Below are 19,278 nucleotides of genomic sequence, written 5' to 3' on the forward strand. Positions count from 1 at the left end.
AATGTCTCAAAGGTGATTAATGTTATTCTGGTTGAATAATAACTCTGAGTTTTTTCATCTTTTTAGAAATTAGTCTCTTAATAAAGAATATTGGAAAACTGAACATAATTGCAGTACAGTGCAGTCCCCAAATCTGTTTTGAATTGTCTGGAAAGGACAGTGCGCTTTCTCAGTAACTAGAATTGTAGCCACTTCAAATGACTCTCCCACCTACTATGAGGAAATCCCAGGTGTTGCTATTAGTTGACAGGGTGTTAATGTCATTAACATTCTGTCAGCTCTTCTTGTCAATGTGTTAATGGTGCCCCTGCTGCTCAGTCACTCCCTGTCCTCCAGCTGGTGAAATGATTTAGCCAGCAGTCAGTCAAAAAGCTAAGCTGATTTGGGCAACAGACAGCCCTGCCACTGACAAAATCTATGTGAGTAAATGTGGTAAGAAATTTGTCAACAGGCTATAAGCAGTAAGGTCAACATTGCACTTACTGTGCTTTTTAGACAGCAGAAGACGTTTACACTAGACCACAAAACATATTTAAAAGTCTAAGAAGCCCTCTTTCAAGAATGCTCTTTCCTTTTGGAAAAAAGTCAGGAGCAGTAAGTAAAAGTGATGCTTTGATTTAAAAGAAAGAAAGAAAAACTATCACAGTCACACTATTGTTCATGAAGACAAAACCTTCGGAAACTGGAATCTACACATAATGTCAAGTCAAAGAGAATAGGTCTAAGGAGTCCATTCACCAGGCTCCCTCACGTCTCTTACGCATGGGTCATTTTTCCAAACTTTGAAAGTAGATGTGATTCTAAACCTCAAGCCACCAATACGTGCAAGGAGTTCCAAATACCGATACGGAATACATAATTCCTGGTAACCTTAAAAAAAAATGAAACGAGATAACCCCTAGAAATTAAGAAATGAAAAACAACGGGAATATGCAAATAACTTTGAGCTGTTGAAGTCATCCTGACCAAACTTCAGCTCACTACAATGACACACGGGGCAACTGTGGTCAATTTGATTATCAGACATGGCAAATAATAAACAGAAACATTTATAAAAGCTCAGCTCTATAAAATTAGGCAATGTTTAATACGTAGTGTAAACATTCAATAAATGAGAGTGAATATGATCATTTTTATAATTTAATAAAAAGGAATATAGATTCTATTTCAACTCACTGCACAATTGAGCTAAAAACTTCCCATACTATTATGATAAGCACATTAGCATGAAGAATACTAAGAACTTTGCTTTTTTAAAAAAATCATGACAACAGCAATCACTTCCCCACATGGTTATCGAGATTTTTGTACAATATGTACTTCAAGATATATGGTGCTAACACTGCCCTACTATGTTTATAAGAGAATTTTCCCAATTTCTCCCTGCTTTGCAGTCTTACAAAATTAGTTTTGCTTATTTTACTCTTTCCATATATACATTTTTTTTTTGAGTCATGAAGGGGTTCAGAACAGGAATCCCCAAGATGTCCTACTGTGGAATGAGGATTACTTTGAGCTCAAGGCAATCGAGACCCTGAGGGTTCATGAGAAAGAAACTTTTACTTCTCCCTTAAAGAATTTATATTGGGAGACTTGCCCATAATAAGAGTTATTACCAAAAAATAACTTTTTATGACATATATCTATAGGGCAGGGCAAACTTCTACTTATTAAACATCTACTCTTTTTATCGTCCTATGAAGGATGTTCCTCCCTCTGTGAAACCCCAAGGTGCCTGACCTTATCCTTAACTCAAAATGTCATATACACCTCCTTTTCCCTTTCTATCTCTGACCCTCTCATGTATGTGGGGTCTCTGACTCTCTCACTTATGTGGGGTTCTCATACATATGTATGTAACTACATTTGGGTGTTTTCTCTTGTTAATCTATTCCGTGTCGATTGAATTATTAGACCAACTAGAAGAACCTAAAAGGGCAGAGTAAAATTTCTTCCTCCCCCACCATCAGAACAAGCAGCCAATTTGGGGTAGAGAAAGGGGAGACAGAGGTGGTGAGCTTCCCTCCAAAGCCATTGTTCTTCAGGAGGCAGGAAATAGCCTGGGCAACTCCATTCATAAGAGAGGTTTCATTCTTGTTTGTTGTTGTTCAAATTTTTTGAATTTTCTTCATAAAGAGTGTGGTTAACCCTTTCAAAACTGATTACACTTTACATGAATGCTCTAAAGATGTGATTCAGTGTTACTCAAGTTCCTGAGAAGATGCACATGAAGAAAAGTTTTATAAGCTTAGCCTACTACTATTTCACAATAGCCTTTTCGAAGTGCTTAGTAAAAGTAGGATCTTGGAAGAGATGTTCTCCAGTGTCTGTAGCTGTAACATTCTGTGATTCAACACATACTAACTGAAAGCCTACACATTGCTAGCTGCTACACACTGTGATGGGCATACAGAAATTAAACACACCAGATATAATTTCCATCATGGGGTCAGCAAGACAGAAAAGAGTGTAAAGGCCACACTGTCAGCAGCTTGAAGTCAAGTTTTCTATCTGGCACGATGTTGTATTTTCATTGCCTGGCAATGCTTAGCACATCGCAAGTGTTCAATCAATATTGTGAAAGAGTAAGAGAGAACATAAGGTGCGATGGGACTTAGCCCAACCTGGAGATATGATGAAGATTCAACCTGTATATTCTATTGCTCTCTGGTCATCACGCTATTGTTGCTAACTACAGCACTTATGCTTTGTAAAAGCCCAGAGGCGTGGCAGTGCTATTCAGTTTTTGAACTCAGAGTCCTTATAAAGTGATTACTGTTTGAGTAGGTAAAGTTACTTTCAAGGGAAACTACTCCCATACTTGTGCCTATAGTTATTCAATTTAAAGGGCCAGTGACCTGAAGCAAAACAATTTATTGGCAGGGGACAGACACATTGGAAAGACCATCCAGTACAAAAAATCCTATACTAGAAACAGAATCATGGTTCTAATTTTAAAACAGAATCAAGTATCTCACAATAAAATATCTCCTGTTTTGAAATGGCCGGAAGAGTAGAAATGATATTAAGTAAGTACCAGAATTCATATAACACACATACATATGATTAGTATGCACTTCATTTCCTAGAACATCAAACCTCTCAATGTGTGACGAAGGAGTCTTCCAAAGAAAGAATAATTTGAGCAATAGTTCTATCACTGTAATTCATTAATTTGGAGTTTTTAACCAACTCAATTCAAGATTCTAACTTATTCCCTAAAATAAATTGCTGTATACTTTATTTGCTTTTTAAAAATACAATGTGCAAAGTTACAACCCATACATTTTAATATAGTTTTCAATCCCCTTGTAGACAAACAGTCACACTTTAATGCCCTTTAAATGAAGAATAACCACTCATCTGTAACATACAGATACAGAAGGCTCTGGATTTTCATTTTAAAGTGCTTAATTACCTGCATAAAGAAAGAAATAAAATAAAGAGTCCAGGCCAAGTTCACGAGGGTTTGAAATTACTTTTCTTTTTCTAAATGAGCAACAAAGACTCCTCAATGGGGCAAGCTGTTATATGGCCACAAGCCTACTGTAGAAGAACATGTTAAAAAGAACAAGGGGATCAGGAATTAAATTCAAATATATGAGGCAAGAAACAAAATAAAAAATTGAAAAATGTAGGTGGTGTTTCCAGCCACAGGACAACATAACATATTTGAAAGAAAAATCTAATGAGCAATAAAGTTAAATCTTCACATTAAGTATCCCAATTTGGGCAGTTATGTAATCTAAGGTTATTTTTGAGGATTTCCTGCCTCCAAACACCCTCAAACTTATGTTTCCAACATTCCTATTTATGAAAGTATTCAGCATCACTAAAGGACCACACAAAACAAACACAGTGTTAATTAATGAACCAAAAGACTGAGAATGAAAGAAACTTTTTTCACATAAATCTAAATTGCCATTCTCAAGTAATTTGAGTTCAATATCGTAACTTACAAGTTGGGAAGGAAAGAAAGCGTATCGGAGAAGAAAAGGCAATAGATTTAACCTTGAAACAAGGTGACTGCCAAATAGTTGTTGAAGGAATTTACTTATTATCAGATAAAGAATTTACAGTATTTATTCCCTCTAGAGATATAAAATAGTGAGTCAATCTGCAGTTCAAGATATTCACTTAAACCCAGAGGAGGAGGATATTGCTTTAACTTTTGAAAACCAAAATAGAAAAAAAAAAAAAAAAAAGAGCTCTAATGTAGTTTATCTTTAGACACCAGATTTAACATTAAACAATGCAAGCTAAATGCTATTTCTCAAGATCTCCTTTCATACATTTCTGTAATTTATATGAATATACTGTATGTAAAATGGAAATTTAAACCCATTTATCAGAAAACACATAATGATATATAGTTAGTAATTACAATTTATTTAAATATATAAACTACTGATCAATTCATATATTAACCCATCCATGTATCCATTTTATCTTTCACAATACTTTTAATCTACTGATATTAGTCATCCTCTGATTGCACTGGAAAATGCACATGTGCCCTCAGAAAAAACCTGCACATACACACAAAGAAAAAATACCTCTGACCAAAAAACATCTTCTGTTGATCATTTTCTGTATGCAAATGTAACATAAGGAGATTCTTTGTTTCATTTTGTTTTAGGTCTAATCAAGCCTCATAATACTTACCTTGTATATCTTGTGGGCCTTCAAATAAAATTCTTCTTAGAGAAATAGCATTGTTTTCTTACATAATTATTTCCTTGCCTACTCTACCTGGTTGAAAACACCGTGAACTACAATTTATGCTGCTAATATAAAAACAGCCTATACACAAACTCATCCAGACAATGTAAATAGACTGGCAAATTTATCACTAACCACGTAGTAAACAGACAGGCAGACAGACAGACAGATACACACACACACACACACAGAAACTAACAAATAAACAAAACGCTTAAATAAAGGATATCGTCATCTTTTCCACAAACTTATCATGCTGATTTCCTGTTTGGGGGAATTTCTTGATGTCACCTTCCAGACGAACAATATGTTGTTCCATTGCTACAAGGTTGCTCTTCAGAATTTGAGCTGAAACTAAAGAACAATGTGCAAAGAGTTTAGAATATTTTACCAGGTATTCCAGAAAAAGACTAAAAGAAAACAGTATCAGTTAAAGTAGTTTTTTTTTTTTTTAATGTGGAAAAGAGTTCCAAGAAGTCAACTCACATTTTTCTGAATTACTGCTCATAAAAATTCTACTCTCCATGAAATGAGTGAAAATGTTTAATATAGTAAATCAAATCATCATGTTTAATATGAAAATGTCACCATTTTATACAGCCATTAGTTCAAATGAATCTATTTCTATTTCAATTTATTGATGGAATTCCTAATATTTCATTCTTTAAAATCTAATTCGAAGATTAAAGAGAAACTAAGGTTCAAAGAGATCTTATTTTATTAATGCATGTTCTTGGCTATCTAAATGATTTAAGGTTAAATTACATAAAAGATCAAATATTTTTCTTCTGTTGAAATATCTTGATTTTTATAAACCAACATCTATGGTAAAAGTTCCATTTTCTAGTACTTTTCATACAGAGATGTGAAAAATAACTTGCTACATAAAGAGAATTTAGAGTAAAACCCAGCAAACACATATGTGCATACACACCCACACAGCTTCAGAGTGCCCTCAAACACTATCATTAGTTGCTTTAATTACCCCTAACATTCTCTGTCTGCACTTTTCTTTTTCTCTCCTCAGTGACAACCAATAATTTTAAGTATTTTATTCAAACTGTTCCTAAATACACGCACACGTTCCAGATATCTCTTGATGCCTTCTTTTCACACAGATACTTTCTTTAACTAATAATTTTTATAGATACTTTATTACTATCTGACTGCCAGTTATGTACAAAGACACTTCTGTCAATATCCATGGCATTTGGCAGGGTTCTAGTTGAAAAGACAAGGTAAATATTAGAATTTGATAGGTAACTTGTGACATTGGCTTTTAAATCCAGACCTCTGAAACTGCTTATGCATTAAAAAACTGTGAAACAAAATATTACAATTCTTTTTTTAAAGTAAATTCGTTCAGAAGCATATCAGAATTACAATGAAAAATTCAAAAGACTGACAAAATCAACCTCCTGGCAAATTTTGACCAAACTCTCCTGATACAAATTTCTCACACTGACCGCATACCTTTATAACTCAACCAGGAGAAACTGCCTTAAATATACATGCAAGTTCAATAGACTGAAAATTAAACACCAACACTAAAGACAATTTTTTTTCCTAATTAATCTATCAGTTCAAATAGCTCTGTCCAATTTATGTCCATTTGTTTAGATCCGAAAAGCTTGATGATTCTTTTTTTTTTTTTAATTGGAGATATCAAAGAGAGTTTTGTCTTGCCCAAAATTTCCTACTGGCTTAGGAATCACTGCTTGCTTTATTTAAAGGAAGTTTGCTGTGGAGGAAATCATTCTGACTTTAAAACTGAATTTTTTGTCACTTGGGTTTTTGGCTTAATTCTTGCTAATTATTCAAAAGATTTCTCCTTCCCCATTTGCTTGATTGAAAAACTGAAGATACGACATGTTTATGTCACTTAGGTTGCATGGAAGAAATAAACTCATGATAACTTTCTGCAATAAACAAAATGAGCCCAAAGGTCAGGTTTAGGTCACAATAGGAATCCTACTAAAAGCAACAGTAATTCCAGTAGTAAAAAGAAGATGAGGAAGATTCATCTTTTGATTGTTCAATACAGAAACAGCCCCAGCAGGTTGCTATGCACACAGAAGTCTAGCTATTTCAAATAACAAGAGACAATATTTTTAATCCAGTGAAATTGCTTTTTACCCTAAAGTTAAATTCTGAATAAAACAATATTGCCCAGACATCTGTCTTCTTCAATTTCACATACCAAATCCTTAGTCCTCTATAAATCCCTCCAGAGCTCTAGTCCACATTCTCTACCATTTATAGGCACTTTTGTTTGTTCAAGTGATTTTCCAGGTTACCTTCTGCTTTGAAGGAGAATTATTTTTTTTTTCATGTACATAAACACAGAGTCTCTGCTATAAAACCTCAAGCTACTTAATGGTAAGATCCATATCTAATTCTTTGTTTCTCCCTCAGTACTTAACATAGATGGTACTCAATAGATATTCGTTAAATTAATATGTGTATTTCAAGAAGTTTCAGTTCAGATTTAAATGGATGCCCATTTCTGCCACTGAACATGCACGCAGAGGTTACCTATACTCATGATTATATCAGTTATGAGTATGATCAATTATGGTGTGGGAATCTGTCTAATTATATGTAAAGGAGGCAGGATTGCAGGAGAAAGTGAGGAACTGGGATAAGGAAGAGAAGATAAGGGACCCCTTTCTTTATTATGCTCCTCTATTCTTCCTCTCTAATGAATTATTAATATTACGCCTGAACAAAAAAAGAATAAAATACTGGAGCTATAATAATCCAAGGATTTTAGCCCACATACAAATTTGTGGCTGCATTAAACAAACAGTACCGTTATAGAAAATGTATATCCTTAAATTGGTAGACTTATGATATCTTAGAGTTAGATGTGGCATCAAAGGGGATTTGGACCAGCCTCTCAGTTACACAGTGTCATCGTCTACATTCCTAGAAAACAGACCCTAAGACAAAACTCGCATGTTAAAGCCTTACTGGGAATGAGGGTGGGGTGTAATCCCAGGGAAACGGGCAGGACAGAAAACGGAAGAAAGTAAATACAAGAGAGTAAGTGACTGGACTGGCCCCAGCTTTACAAAAACTACAGCTGGTTGCTTAGTATCTCAGGTTATCTCCATGAAGGCCAATTCATGGGCGTGTGACCTGAGCAGTGGCACAGGGCCCCAGGCTTAGAAGGGCTCTGCCCTGTGTTGAATGCTTTGCTGTCGACGTTTTGCAATTCTCAGTTTTTTATTAAATGGGGCCCTGCGTTTTCATTTTGCTTTGGGCCCCACGGATCACGCAGCCAATACTGGTCTCTAGATAAGGCAAATCTGGCTTGTGCTCTGTTCTCTCACAGTTCTCTCACCGGTGAAATTCTCTTTCAGGGGGTGTTAACTTCCCACTCTGGTTGCGGAGCAAGACAAGTGGGCCAAGCTTGGAGGTGGGGGAGGGCGCAGAAGGGGGCCCAGCGAATCGAAGATGGTACATAAACTAGATCCGGAACACAGGATACACTCTATCTCAAGTGGCTTATTCCCTTTTCGCCAGTTGCTACATTTTTGTTTACTTATAATCAAAATCAGCCTACTTGAACTCTTTTTACCCGTTAAGACCTCACTTTGCCTTGTAGCCCCACTGATCAAGTCTACTCCCTCTCTGACAGGAAAGGCTCCCTCGCATCTTCTTAATCTTCTCAGGCTCCAAACATCCAGTTCCTTCAACTAGTCCTACGGGTTAGTCATTATGTAAGCTCTTAAGTAACAACTAACATTTACTGGTTATTTACCTTGTCCTAGACGTTATTCTAAGTAGTTTTCTGTATTAACTCATTTCATCCTCACCAAACTCTATGAGGTATAGTCTACTTTAAAGCAGGGGTGTGATGTGAGCCAAATTATGTCTTCTTGGGAAATTGTAAATGTAAAAACAATGTCTCTAGTACCTGGAAGGCCAGGAAGTTGAAATAAAATCTATACCCACTGGTGCAAAGGCATGTCACTAATATTTGAGGACAGGTGTGGTCTTAGGAGTCAGATCGGCCTCAGTGGTGATCTCTGCCATAGCAACAAGTAGTTGGGCCAGTCACTGAGCCAATCTGGGTTATCATTTCCCAATTGGTAAAATGAAGATAATAATACCTCCCTTAAAAGGCAGTCATTCGAGTTGAACAATTTGACAAATATAAAGTTTCTATCAATATCCCTGGTACACAACAGGTAATCTCTAAACATTCATTTCATATTCCACTATCCTTTCCCCTATACTCTACCTTACCACAGACAAAGTCCTACTGTATATGTGCCACCAAGAATTACACAACAATTTAGATGTGATCTGAACAACAACAAAAAAGCAGTCATTCCTTCCCTACTACCCTATATGGCCTGATTTAATTTACTATTTGTAATCTTTCTAATCAAGAGAACGGAACTTGGATTGTGTTCTCTGTTTGCAGGTTTCACAGGGTACATGGAAGTTTAGGTCTGGGAAACAGTGATAATTATACTAATCAACAGCCAAGCTGTTAGAGATATTAGCCAGTTCCAAATTTAAAGAATATTTCTGGAAATTAAAACTTGTAGTCTGTAATTCTCTGGAGATATTTTAAAATTAGTTATTTTGGCTTTCTAGACTCGTCTAGAAGAGAACGGATTTTTAAAGAAGTGTTAGAAAAGAATTAACATGCCTGATTATTTGGCTTGACTACTTCTGATTCAATCTTAAGAGTTCAGAATCAATGTTGATTAGTTAACTATTTAATTAGGTCCTAACCTACATTACTTCTAATATTTCTTGAGTGAGTGAGAGAGAGAGACAAAGAGACAGAGAGAGATGTTTTCTGGGGTGGGGGGTACTTGGAATTCCAAGAATATTTAAATACCAGAGGGGTTAGAAATGCTTGTCTCCATTTCTACAGCCTCAGCCTCAGGGCATATTTTGTGCCTGTCATTATATTAGTTCACTAATATAAATTAGGGAGTCTTTAATGACAGCGCAAACATTTTCTGTCTGAGTAAATTGGTACTACAGGCATTTTCAATGACTGATTACTCATTCTGGTGGCACTTTAATTTTTTTTTCTCATTTCATTTTTTACATCTGCTACTGAATTATCGAGTCTGAATTATAACACTAAAAATTAAATTATAGCCATCAGTTTCTTTATTATAGCTTTCTTCCTTGTATTCCATAAATAATCTTTAAGTTCAGTTATGTGTAGAGAGAAAGTTTTCCCACACATCTTATTTATCTACTTATTTTGGTGAAAAATATACATATACTTTTTTCCTGGCTTCAAGCAAATATATGAGAGCGGCCTGATCTTCATTCAAACCATTTTAGATGACAGACTTGCCTCAATTCATAATTTTAAGAAAAGTAACGACAAATATTTTACGTGAGATTTTTCAAATGGAAAGACTCTGTGATTACATAGTATATAAGAGAACTGATATGCATTTATGGGGCAAAAAAGGATTCTGATGAAATTCTCCAGACCGTGTGCAGAATGTGTAATTTTATGTAAATATAAAAGCTTTTCCAGGAACTTGAAGATTTTTTTCTCCGAATCAAATATTTCTATTAGTTTACACACTGACAAAGTAACCAAGCACTTCTTACATCTTTGTTCTAAGAAGGGCCAAGTAAAAATTTACTCTAGCAAGTCTATATGTGAATAGGCCCAAACATGTTTATAAGCACCCTATAGTTTTCTTTAACTGAATATATTTAGTTGAAGAATTACTATCAGCTGAGTGGCACAGCATTAAAGTTACTCATCCAGAAAGCATATGTAAAAAATAAAAGGACATTACAAACGGCCTGAACAATACACACAGTTGTATACTTTCTCAAGTGCATTTATAAGTTAATAGTTTCATTTTATATAAATGCTGCACATGGGAATGAAGCAAGTGTTTTTGTATAATAAGAACAGCAAAAGCTCATCAGTGTGGGCTTCTTAGGCGTTTGAAGAAAATAAGTGGTAAATGGCACCCAAATAAGAAATTCCTATAATGAAAAACAAAATCTGTTAGAAAATGACTCATTCTTATGAGGAAGACAAATTCTTAAAAAAACCACCTGAGCAGAAAAAAACAACTAAAATCCTTATTAAATAAAAGTTTAAAACTATGCATCCCCAATACGTGCTCACAAGTGCCATTACCTGACCCTCTAACATGTGCGCTTGGGGATAAGGTGCAGTTTTTCTAGATTGGATTCATACTATGGCCTGAATTGATGCAGAGAGCGGAGGAACTTCCATAAGAAATCATGAAAATTGCTTTATAAACCAGTAAACATTGAACTCTAAAAACTTCACTAAGCATATTTCAATGTCTAGGTTCACATTTATATAAGTTTTTAGCCTGAAACCTTAGTCTGCATGCATTTTTAAAAAAATGAAGACATGGAGCCTTCTAACAAAAAGAAAAAAAAACAAAACTTAATAACTACAGACAAGAGGGCTCCATGGGTAGGTGGGGTAAAGGAGGAGAAAGGGAAGGTTTGAAACCCTCCGAATAAAGATTTGCAGTAAAACATTTCGTACCCTGATCACTGAACCACCACCACTAGTGGACAGTCAAGCTACCCATGAAGAATCACAGTTCTTTCATCTGCTGTGTCTTCTGCAACTGTTATTCTGCCTGCAGCAAATAGTATGTGTGAATTTTTCAATCAAAGGTTAAAAAACAAACTGAAATCTCCTGCTCTTGTTGACAGCCTTAGCTCAAGGCCAGGATTGGGAAGTACATGTGCAAGCTGAAGCTTTTATAAAGTGATGCTGCATATAGTCCTGTTGTTAAAGCTTGTTCTGATCATGAAGAATCTTTTTTGTAAGCTTATTTGTTTTCCTTGCAATAAAAGATCCCTCACTCACCCACACCTCAAACTGGAATAATTTTAATGGGTCAAGTAAGACTTTACTGAGTTGAGTCTTTTTACTGAATTGTCCTCCCATGGAGATTTTATGTAAATGGCTGGAACTATACCCTCCTCAACAAGAAAGCTTGCCAGAACCTTCAAATGCTGATAAATCCTTCATGACAATCCTATACTAATGTCTTCATTTGTCAAATCTATGTAATGCATTCTTCTTTCACCTTGGAATTAGAGCACCAGTGGTAAAAGGGGACCTTGTGAAAGGAGGCTACTTAATATTACAATAGGAAGCCTTAAAATAAATTAGCACAATTATGAAAAAAAATAAGGGCCATGGAAATGGTAGATGTGTTGAATAAGACTACAAAGGACAAAAATCTTAACTTAAGAAATCTGAAATTGCACAATTTTAAAATATGTAGTTTTGAGTAAATGTGTGTTTGTTTTTGAGCTATAATCATTAATATGATTTCTAAAATTACAGAGAAAAAAAACTTAGAACACAGCTATATTCAATATTGCCAAAGTTGGGCTAAACCAGGTATGGGAAACGAGCACTGTATATTTCACACCGAGACAACTACCTACTTCTTGAATGAGCAATCACACATGCTTTGATCTGAGAAATCACTAACTGGCAACTTTACCAACAGGCCCTTAGTCTTGGTATATTATATCCTTAATAAGGTGTGGAAAGATTATATGGTTGATAAACCATTTGAGTACTTTCTTCCACATGCTATCTGAAAAGAATTAAATTCCTGTAGACAGTGTTGTCATAAAGCTACAATGCTATATTAAAGGAACGTTAGCCTTCTTGAGTATAATTTTTGTGAATGTGGACAAATTCCATTAACTGTATTCCTGAACTCATCAAGGAAGTTAATGGGACCATATGATTTCACACAGTTATTCTTGAACTTCACTGGGTTTTTTCAGAACAAGTCTAATGCGTGAGGTCCACAAGTATACGCACATACAAAGCCATCAACTTTTACCCAAAATGAAGGCAGGTTGTCATGGGATCAATGTCAGTGCTGAGGTCATAATGCTGGAGTCATTAGAGTCTATTCCACATCAGTGCTGCTAGGATTAGCACTGCTGCTTGGTAATAAGGGTGACAGGTCAGGTAAAAGATGCTTGGAAGGGCACACTAAGCTTATGGTTACAGTTTCCTTATTCATTAACTGACTGCAGATACTAATAGGATTACTATATGAGTATGCCCACAGATGAAAGATTGGCAATGCAAACTAATCAGGAGATATAATTGTAATAATTATCTAACTTGCTCACCAGTGAAATCAGTCCACAAACAAAGCAGGGCTTTAACTAGGTATTGTCATCTCAATAATCTAGTATATCGTAAGTATGTTTGCCTAATAACAAAACAATAGATTAAAAGAGGAGATGAGGTTCAGAGGCAGGGTCTCGTAGGCCATGATAAGGAAATTTAGGTTTCACTCTAACGGTAGACTGAAAGGACTAAAGGGCTTTATAAGCAGCAAAGGCTGATTATATTTACATTTTAAGAAAGATAACTCTGGAAACTATGTGGAAAATGGAGAGAGGGGATTTCCGGTCGAGATGGCATAGTAGGTAAACACTGTGCTTATCTCCTCTCACGACCACATCAGAACTACAACTAAATCACAGAACAACAATCACTGAGAATCGCCTGCAATCTTGCTGAACCAAAGACTTGCAACTAAGGACACACAGAAGAACCCACCTGGAGACGGGTAGGAGGAGCAGAGATGCAGAACTGTCTGGTCCCACACCTGCGTGGGACCATTAAAAATCAGGAGGGATATCTAAGCTGCGGAGGTTCCCCCCACCGCCAGGAGCAAGGGGTCCCAGGTGCACACCAGGCTCCCCAACCCAGGATTCCAGTGCTGGAGGGAGAAGTCCCCACAACTTCTGGCTGTGAAAACCAGTGGATACTGTGGCTGAGTGAGACGGAGGGCTGCTGGAGTCACAGGTGCTCCTCTTAAAGGGCCCACACATGGACTCACTCACTGAGGGACTCACTTGCTCTGAGCTCTAGCACTGGGGCAGCAACTCAAAAGGCAACAGGGACACAAAAGGGAGGAACTGAATTGTCTGGCTTCAAGGCAAGGGTTGTAGGGGCAGCTTTCTCCCAGACAGAGGAGCTGGCAAGATCCATTGTTTCTTTGTTGAGCTCAACCCCCTCCAGACCTCCAGGCAGACACTGGCAGCCACCATATCTGAGTCTCCATTAACTTGGCTAATGCCATCCTCCCTGCCTTGGAGAATCCCTGAGACGTCACACCACCCAACTTCCAGTGGCCTTTCCATACAAATGGCCTCTCTTGGCTCATGCTGAGGACTTTCCAAAAATCTTTCAAAGGTTTACAAAACCCAAACAAGCAGCATCTGGCTTCAGCATGTCCCATACCTCTGGCTGAGCAGCCCTGAGCCTGACGTTAGCAGCAGCTGGCGTCGGTTCCTGGGTTCCCCTCTCAAGGCACCTCCAAGCCCAGCCCAGGTGGCAGTCATCTGCAGATTGCTTTGTGGCTCATGCCAGGTGGCCCTGGGAAGGGTACAGGCTGTGGTTGAACTTGGCCAGCAGTGGGTCCTCTCCCAGGAGGCCCTGAGGCTCGCACACACAGTGGCCAGCTTTGGAACCAGCCGGAGCATCACCTGGTTGCCTCCAAGGATGATACACAAAAAGGGCACAATGGGCAGGCACCAGAACCCCGTGAAAGCTCTGGGAGAGTCAGCCTCTACACAACAGCTCCTCCACTGTAGTCCGGCCAGTCCTCACAACCAATGAACCTGAGGATCAATTCCTCCCATTGACATGCAAAGAGCAACCAAGGCTTAATTCTAACAGGAGGGCACACACAACCGACAAAAGGGACACATCTGGAGAACACAGCTCAAGTGACCAGGAAGACTGTGCCACTGGTACCCATAGCACAGCTACTACATAAGGCCTCTCTACTAAAACCAGGAGACATAGCAGCCATACCCAATACACAGAAACACAGGGAGGCAGCCAAAATGGGGAGAAAACAAAACATATCCCAAATGAAAGAACAGAACAAAACTCCAGAAAAAAAACTAAATATGAAAACAAGCAATCTACCAGACAGAGTTCAAAACACTTGCTATAAGGATGCTCAATGATCTCAGGAGAACATCAACAAAGACACAGGAAACATAAAAAATGGAGACAGAAAATATAAAAAATGAACCAGGAGGAAATGAACAATAGAATACTGAAATAAACAATATATTATCAGGAATCAACAGAAGATTTGGTTCAAATCAGCAATTTGGAAGCTAAGGTAACAGGAAACAAATAACTGAAACAGAAAAAAAAAAAGAAAGCAAGAAAAGGAAAACAAAAAAAGAATCCAAAACAATGAGGATAGTATAAGAGTCCTCTGGGACAACATCAAGCACAACCACATTTGCATCACAGGGGTACCAGAATAAGAAAAGAGAGAACACGGAATTGAAAACCTATTTGAGAAGTAGTGACAGAAAACTTCCCCAACCTGGCCAAGAAAATAGACATACAAGCCTGGGAAGCAGAGTCCCAAACAAGATGTAGTCAAAGAAGCCCAAACCAAGACACATCATAATTAAAATACCAAAGGTTAAAGACAAAGATAGGATCCTAAAACCAGCAAGAGAAAGACTAGTTACTTAAAAAGGCAGCTCCCATAAGACTGGCAGCAGATTTCTCAACAGAAAATTTGCAGGCCCACAGGCACTGGCAGAAAATATTCAAAGTGATGAAAAGCAAGGACCTACAACCAAAATTACTCTACCCAGCAAAACTGTCATTTAGAATTGAAGGACAGATAAAGAGCTTCCCAGACAAGAAAAAAGTAAAGGAGTTCATCACCACCAAGCCAGGATTACAAGGAATGTTGGAGGGACTTCTTAAAGATGAAAAAAATACAAAACATGAATAATAAAGTGGAAAAACTATATATCTATCAACAACTGCTTTAAATATAAATGAATTAAATGCTCCAATCAAAAGAGAGGGTGGGTGAATGGATAAGAAAACAAGACCCTTACATATGCTGCCTAAAAGAGACTCACTTCAGACTGAAAGATACCTATAGACTGAAAATAAAGGGATGGATAAAGATATTTCATGAAAATGAAAACAAAGAACGCTGCAGTAGCAATATTTATACCAGACAAAATTGACTTTAAAACAAAGGCTATACCACTATAACAAGAGACAAAGAAGGACCCAGCAATCTTACTTCAGGGTATTTATCTGAAGAAACCCAAAACACTACTCTGAGGGGATGTGTACATCCATATGTTCATTGCAGCACTGTTTACAATGGCCAAGATGTGGAGGCAGCCTGGGTGTCCGTCGATGGAAGAATGGATAAAGGGTACATATATACAATAGAATATTGCTCGGCCATGGAAGGGACTGGGTTCTTGCCATCTGCAGCAGCATGGATGGGCCTGGAGGGTATTGTGCTGAGTGAAGTATGTCAGACAGACAGACAGATGCAATGTGATTTCACTTATATGTGGACTCTAAAGAACAAAATGAACGAGCAAACAAAACAGAAACAAACCCATAGAACATTTTAATGGTTACCAGATGGGAAAGGGGTTTGGGGGGGGTGAAAAAAGAGGGAATAAGAAATACAAATCCATTGTTAAAAGATAGTCACCAGGCTGTAAAGTAAAGCACAATAATATGGTAATAACTATGTATGGTGCCAGTTGGTTGCTGAACTAGTCAGTGGGGACCACTTCTTAAATTATGTAAATGTCTAACCCCTATGCTGTACACCTGAAATTAATATAAAATATTGAATGTCAAAAGAAACAATAAAGGGGAGCCTGTTCTCCAGTTTTCCACAGTCCTTAGCATTCCCTAAAAAAATAAAATTTAAAAAAATTTAAAAAAGAAAAAAGAAAATGGAGGGAGCAGGGTCAAGAATGGAAAAGGAGACAAGAGTTAGGAAACGATGATCTGGAGATAAAAGTAGCTTGGCTTAGGGGGACCAAAGATGGTTTCAGTATATATTTTAGAGGTAAAGTTGATTGGGGTTGGGGGTACATGAAATGTGAGAGGTAAGAAAGAGGGAATTATAAAGCGTGATTCCTGGGTTTCTGGCATGAACAATGGAAACGGAGATGTTTGGAGGGGTATTTGTGGGGAAAGGTCAAAGGTTTAGCTTTGGACCTATCGAATTTCAACTGTCTGAACCATCCAAGTTGAGACTGCAAATAGGAGGTTAGATACATGGATCCAGAGCTCAGAAGAGAAGTCTATGCTGGATGCCCGAAAAAAGAAGTAATTTGCATATAGATCCCACTTCAGAATAGTTACGTGGTTTCATTACACTGCTATGACATAATGTAGTGGTTTTCTGGCAAACAGCTGGTTTTCTGGCATATACATCTCGTTAATAATTGCTGCATCCCGGACTCATTCCAAGTACAAACATTTCTAGACGTTGGTTAAGGTCGTTTTCCTCTGGCCTATCCTTGTAATCTACCCCTATTTTTTTCTTTTATTCTGCTTTTCTGTGAGCTACTCTAAACTTGCACAGGTACCATGGATCTACCTAATAAGACTTTGTTTTTTAGCCTTGCTGTTACACCTCTCTTGAAACAAATGTTGCCAATAAAAACCACACAGCTAATTGCATTTAGAGGTGGGGGGAGTCCACCTAATCCAAATGCTGCGGGCCTTTAAAGCACATAGCCATGAAAACTACCTGCCCCCATCTCCCCCAAGAAGGAGAAGAAATATGAAAGACTGGATTCTTTGGACTTCACAGTGCACGTTATTGGTACATTAACACTGGTACAAGGGGAAGGATTACGGGTGGTTTAGGCAATACAAGACAAGGTAGGGAGTCATCCTTCTTCGGTCCCTTCCTCCCATCAGCTCCACTTGAGGCATTGACAGTAAGCATGTCTTCCTCCTGATTGTAGCTCTACAGTCTTTTTCTAGGGTACAGACAGGGCTAACTTTCATGGTTGGTTGCTTTTCTTTGAATGGCCATTGTAATTAATTCCTGATTTTCTTATCAGTGAACTATTTTGAGACCAACAACAATACTTACAGGTATTTTAATCAGAATGGACCAATAGAATTACCCCACATGAGTGTACTGAGTAGCTGGGGATGCTGCACACCTGCTTTACTTCCCAAGTCAGTGACTCCTGCTGCACCGAATGTGATATCGTCCTTGCAGAAGCTCTCCCCTAGCACTTTTTTTTTTATGAAGTTAACTTTCTATCAACTTCGTCCCTCCAATTAATCAGCATGTTACATTTGCAATTGTAATCTCTAGCTTTTAGTATTCTAAAATAAAGGTTTAACAATTATGGTCCTTTTACCCAAATTATTTGGCCAACTTGTAAAGGATATGAATGTTTTCTATGGGGCCAGTAATGAATAAGAAAATTCAAATTAGAAATCCAACCAAATGGTCATTACTTTTAACCTAGGACAACTAGAAATTAACATCATTATGTAGGTGTATCAATTTCCTACCTAATTTCAAAGCACTTACTGTTTCAGTATCAAATATGGTTTCCTACTTAAAAGTGGCAGAATAACAGTTTTTAAGATGGGATCACAGGAAATTCCATCCACGACACACTACCAAATGTCATGCTGGTAATTAAACTTACTGACAAAATTGATTTAGCCCTGGACATCACATCTGTTCTTCCAAAACAGTTTTTCTAGTAACTCAAACTAGCCAAACAATATAAAATATGTTTTGATATTAGAAAAATTGTATTCGACTACAATTAACAGCAATTTAGATGCAGTGAAACACGCCTAGCAGAGAGCGTAGGACACAGAAGGTGCTGACTAAGCATCAGTTGACCCCGAAATGGAATCTGAATGAGCAGTATGTCCTACAAAATAGTCCTTCTAGAAACACACATCCAAATTAGTCCATAATGACCTCATAAAATCTGGTTTTGCACTATGCCAGACTTCTCCTTTAACAACTAAAACCCGATTTTGTCACCACAAGGCTTAATCTTTCACAAATCCAGTGGTTGAGCTATGCTATGGCAGAAAAAAACCCGGCCTTTGGAGTCAGACATATCTATTTCAAATTCCTTCTTCACTACTTACTGTGTGATTCTGGGCAAGTTACTTAACCTCTGTGAACCTTAGTTTCCTGATCTGTGAAATGGGGGAACAATTCTAACCTCCTAAGACTGGCATGATTGTTACATGAAATAATGTGTGCAAAGCTCTTATAATATACTAGCACGTTACAGACTAGATATATGTTGCTTTTGTACGCCTGTCACCTACAGGATCAATACTGTAAGGCCCTTCAGTATACTCATATGCCTGCCATCTCCCTCTCTCTGATTACCATTTAAGGCCGTCCTCCCACACTCACTGCTCTTGAACTGCCATAATGAACTGCCACTTATCTATTTATTGAATTTGTTAGGGGTGATAATGGTTAGTAAAATTACATAGGTTTCAGGTGTACAATTCTATAACACATCATCTATATATCACATTGTATGTTCATCACCCAGAGTCAGTTCTCTTTCCATCAACATATATTTCACCCCGTTTTCCTTCTTCTACCACCCCCCTGCCCCACCCCACCCTCTGGTAACCACTAAACTGTCATCTGTGTCTGTGAGTTTCTGTTTCTTTCTCTGTTTATCTGGTTCCTTTGT

At 37.5% G+C, this 19,278-nt stretch overlaps 1 protein-coding gene across 3 annotated transcripts in view; it reads right to left on the minus strand.

Annotated features, from left to right (window-relative positions):
• Positions 1 to 19,278, minus strand: part of DIAPH2 (diaphanous related formin 2) — an 843,900-nt gene that overhangs the window by 298,982 nt on the left and 525,640 nt on the right. For all 3 annotated transcript variants that reach the window (XM_033107889.1, XM_033107880.1, XM_033107870.1), the window contains one exon: positions 4,952 to 5,076. In XM_033107889.1, the coding sequence (XP_032963780.1) occupies positions 4,952 to 5,076 (125 nt within the window). The remainder of the gene's footprint in view (positions 1 to 4,951; positions 5,077 to 19,278) is intronic.

Source organism: Rhinolophus ferrumequinum, chromosome X, assembly GCF_004115265.2.
Source record: "Rhinolophus ferrumequinum isolate MPI-CBG mRhiFer1 chromosome X, mRhiFer1_v1.p, whole genome shotgun sequence".
Taxonomy (NCBI): domain Eukaryota; kingdom Metazoa; phylum Chordata; class Mammalia; order Chiroptera; family Rhinolophidae; genus Rhinolophus; species Rhinolophus ferrumequinum.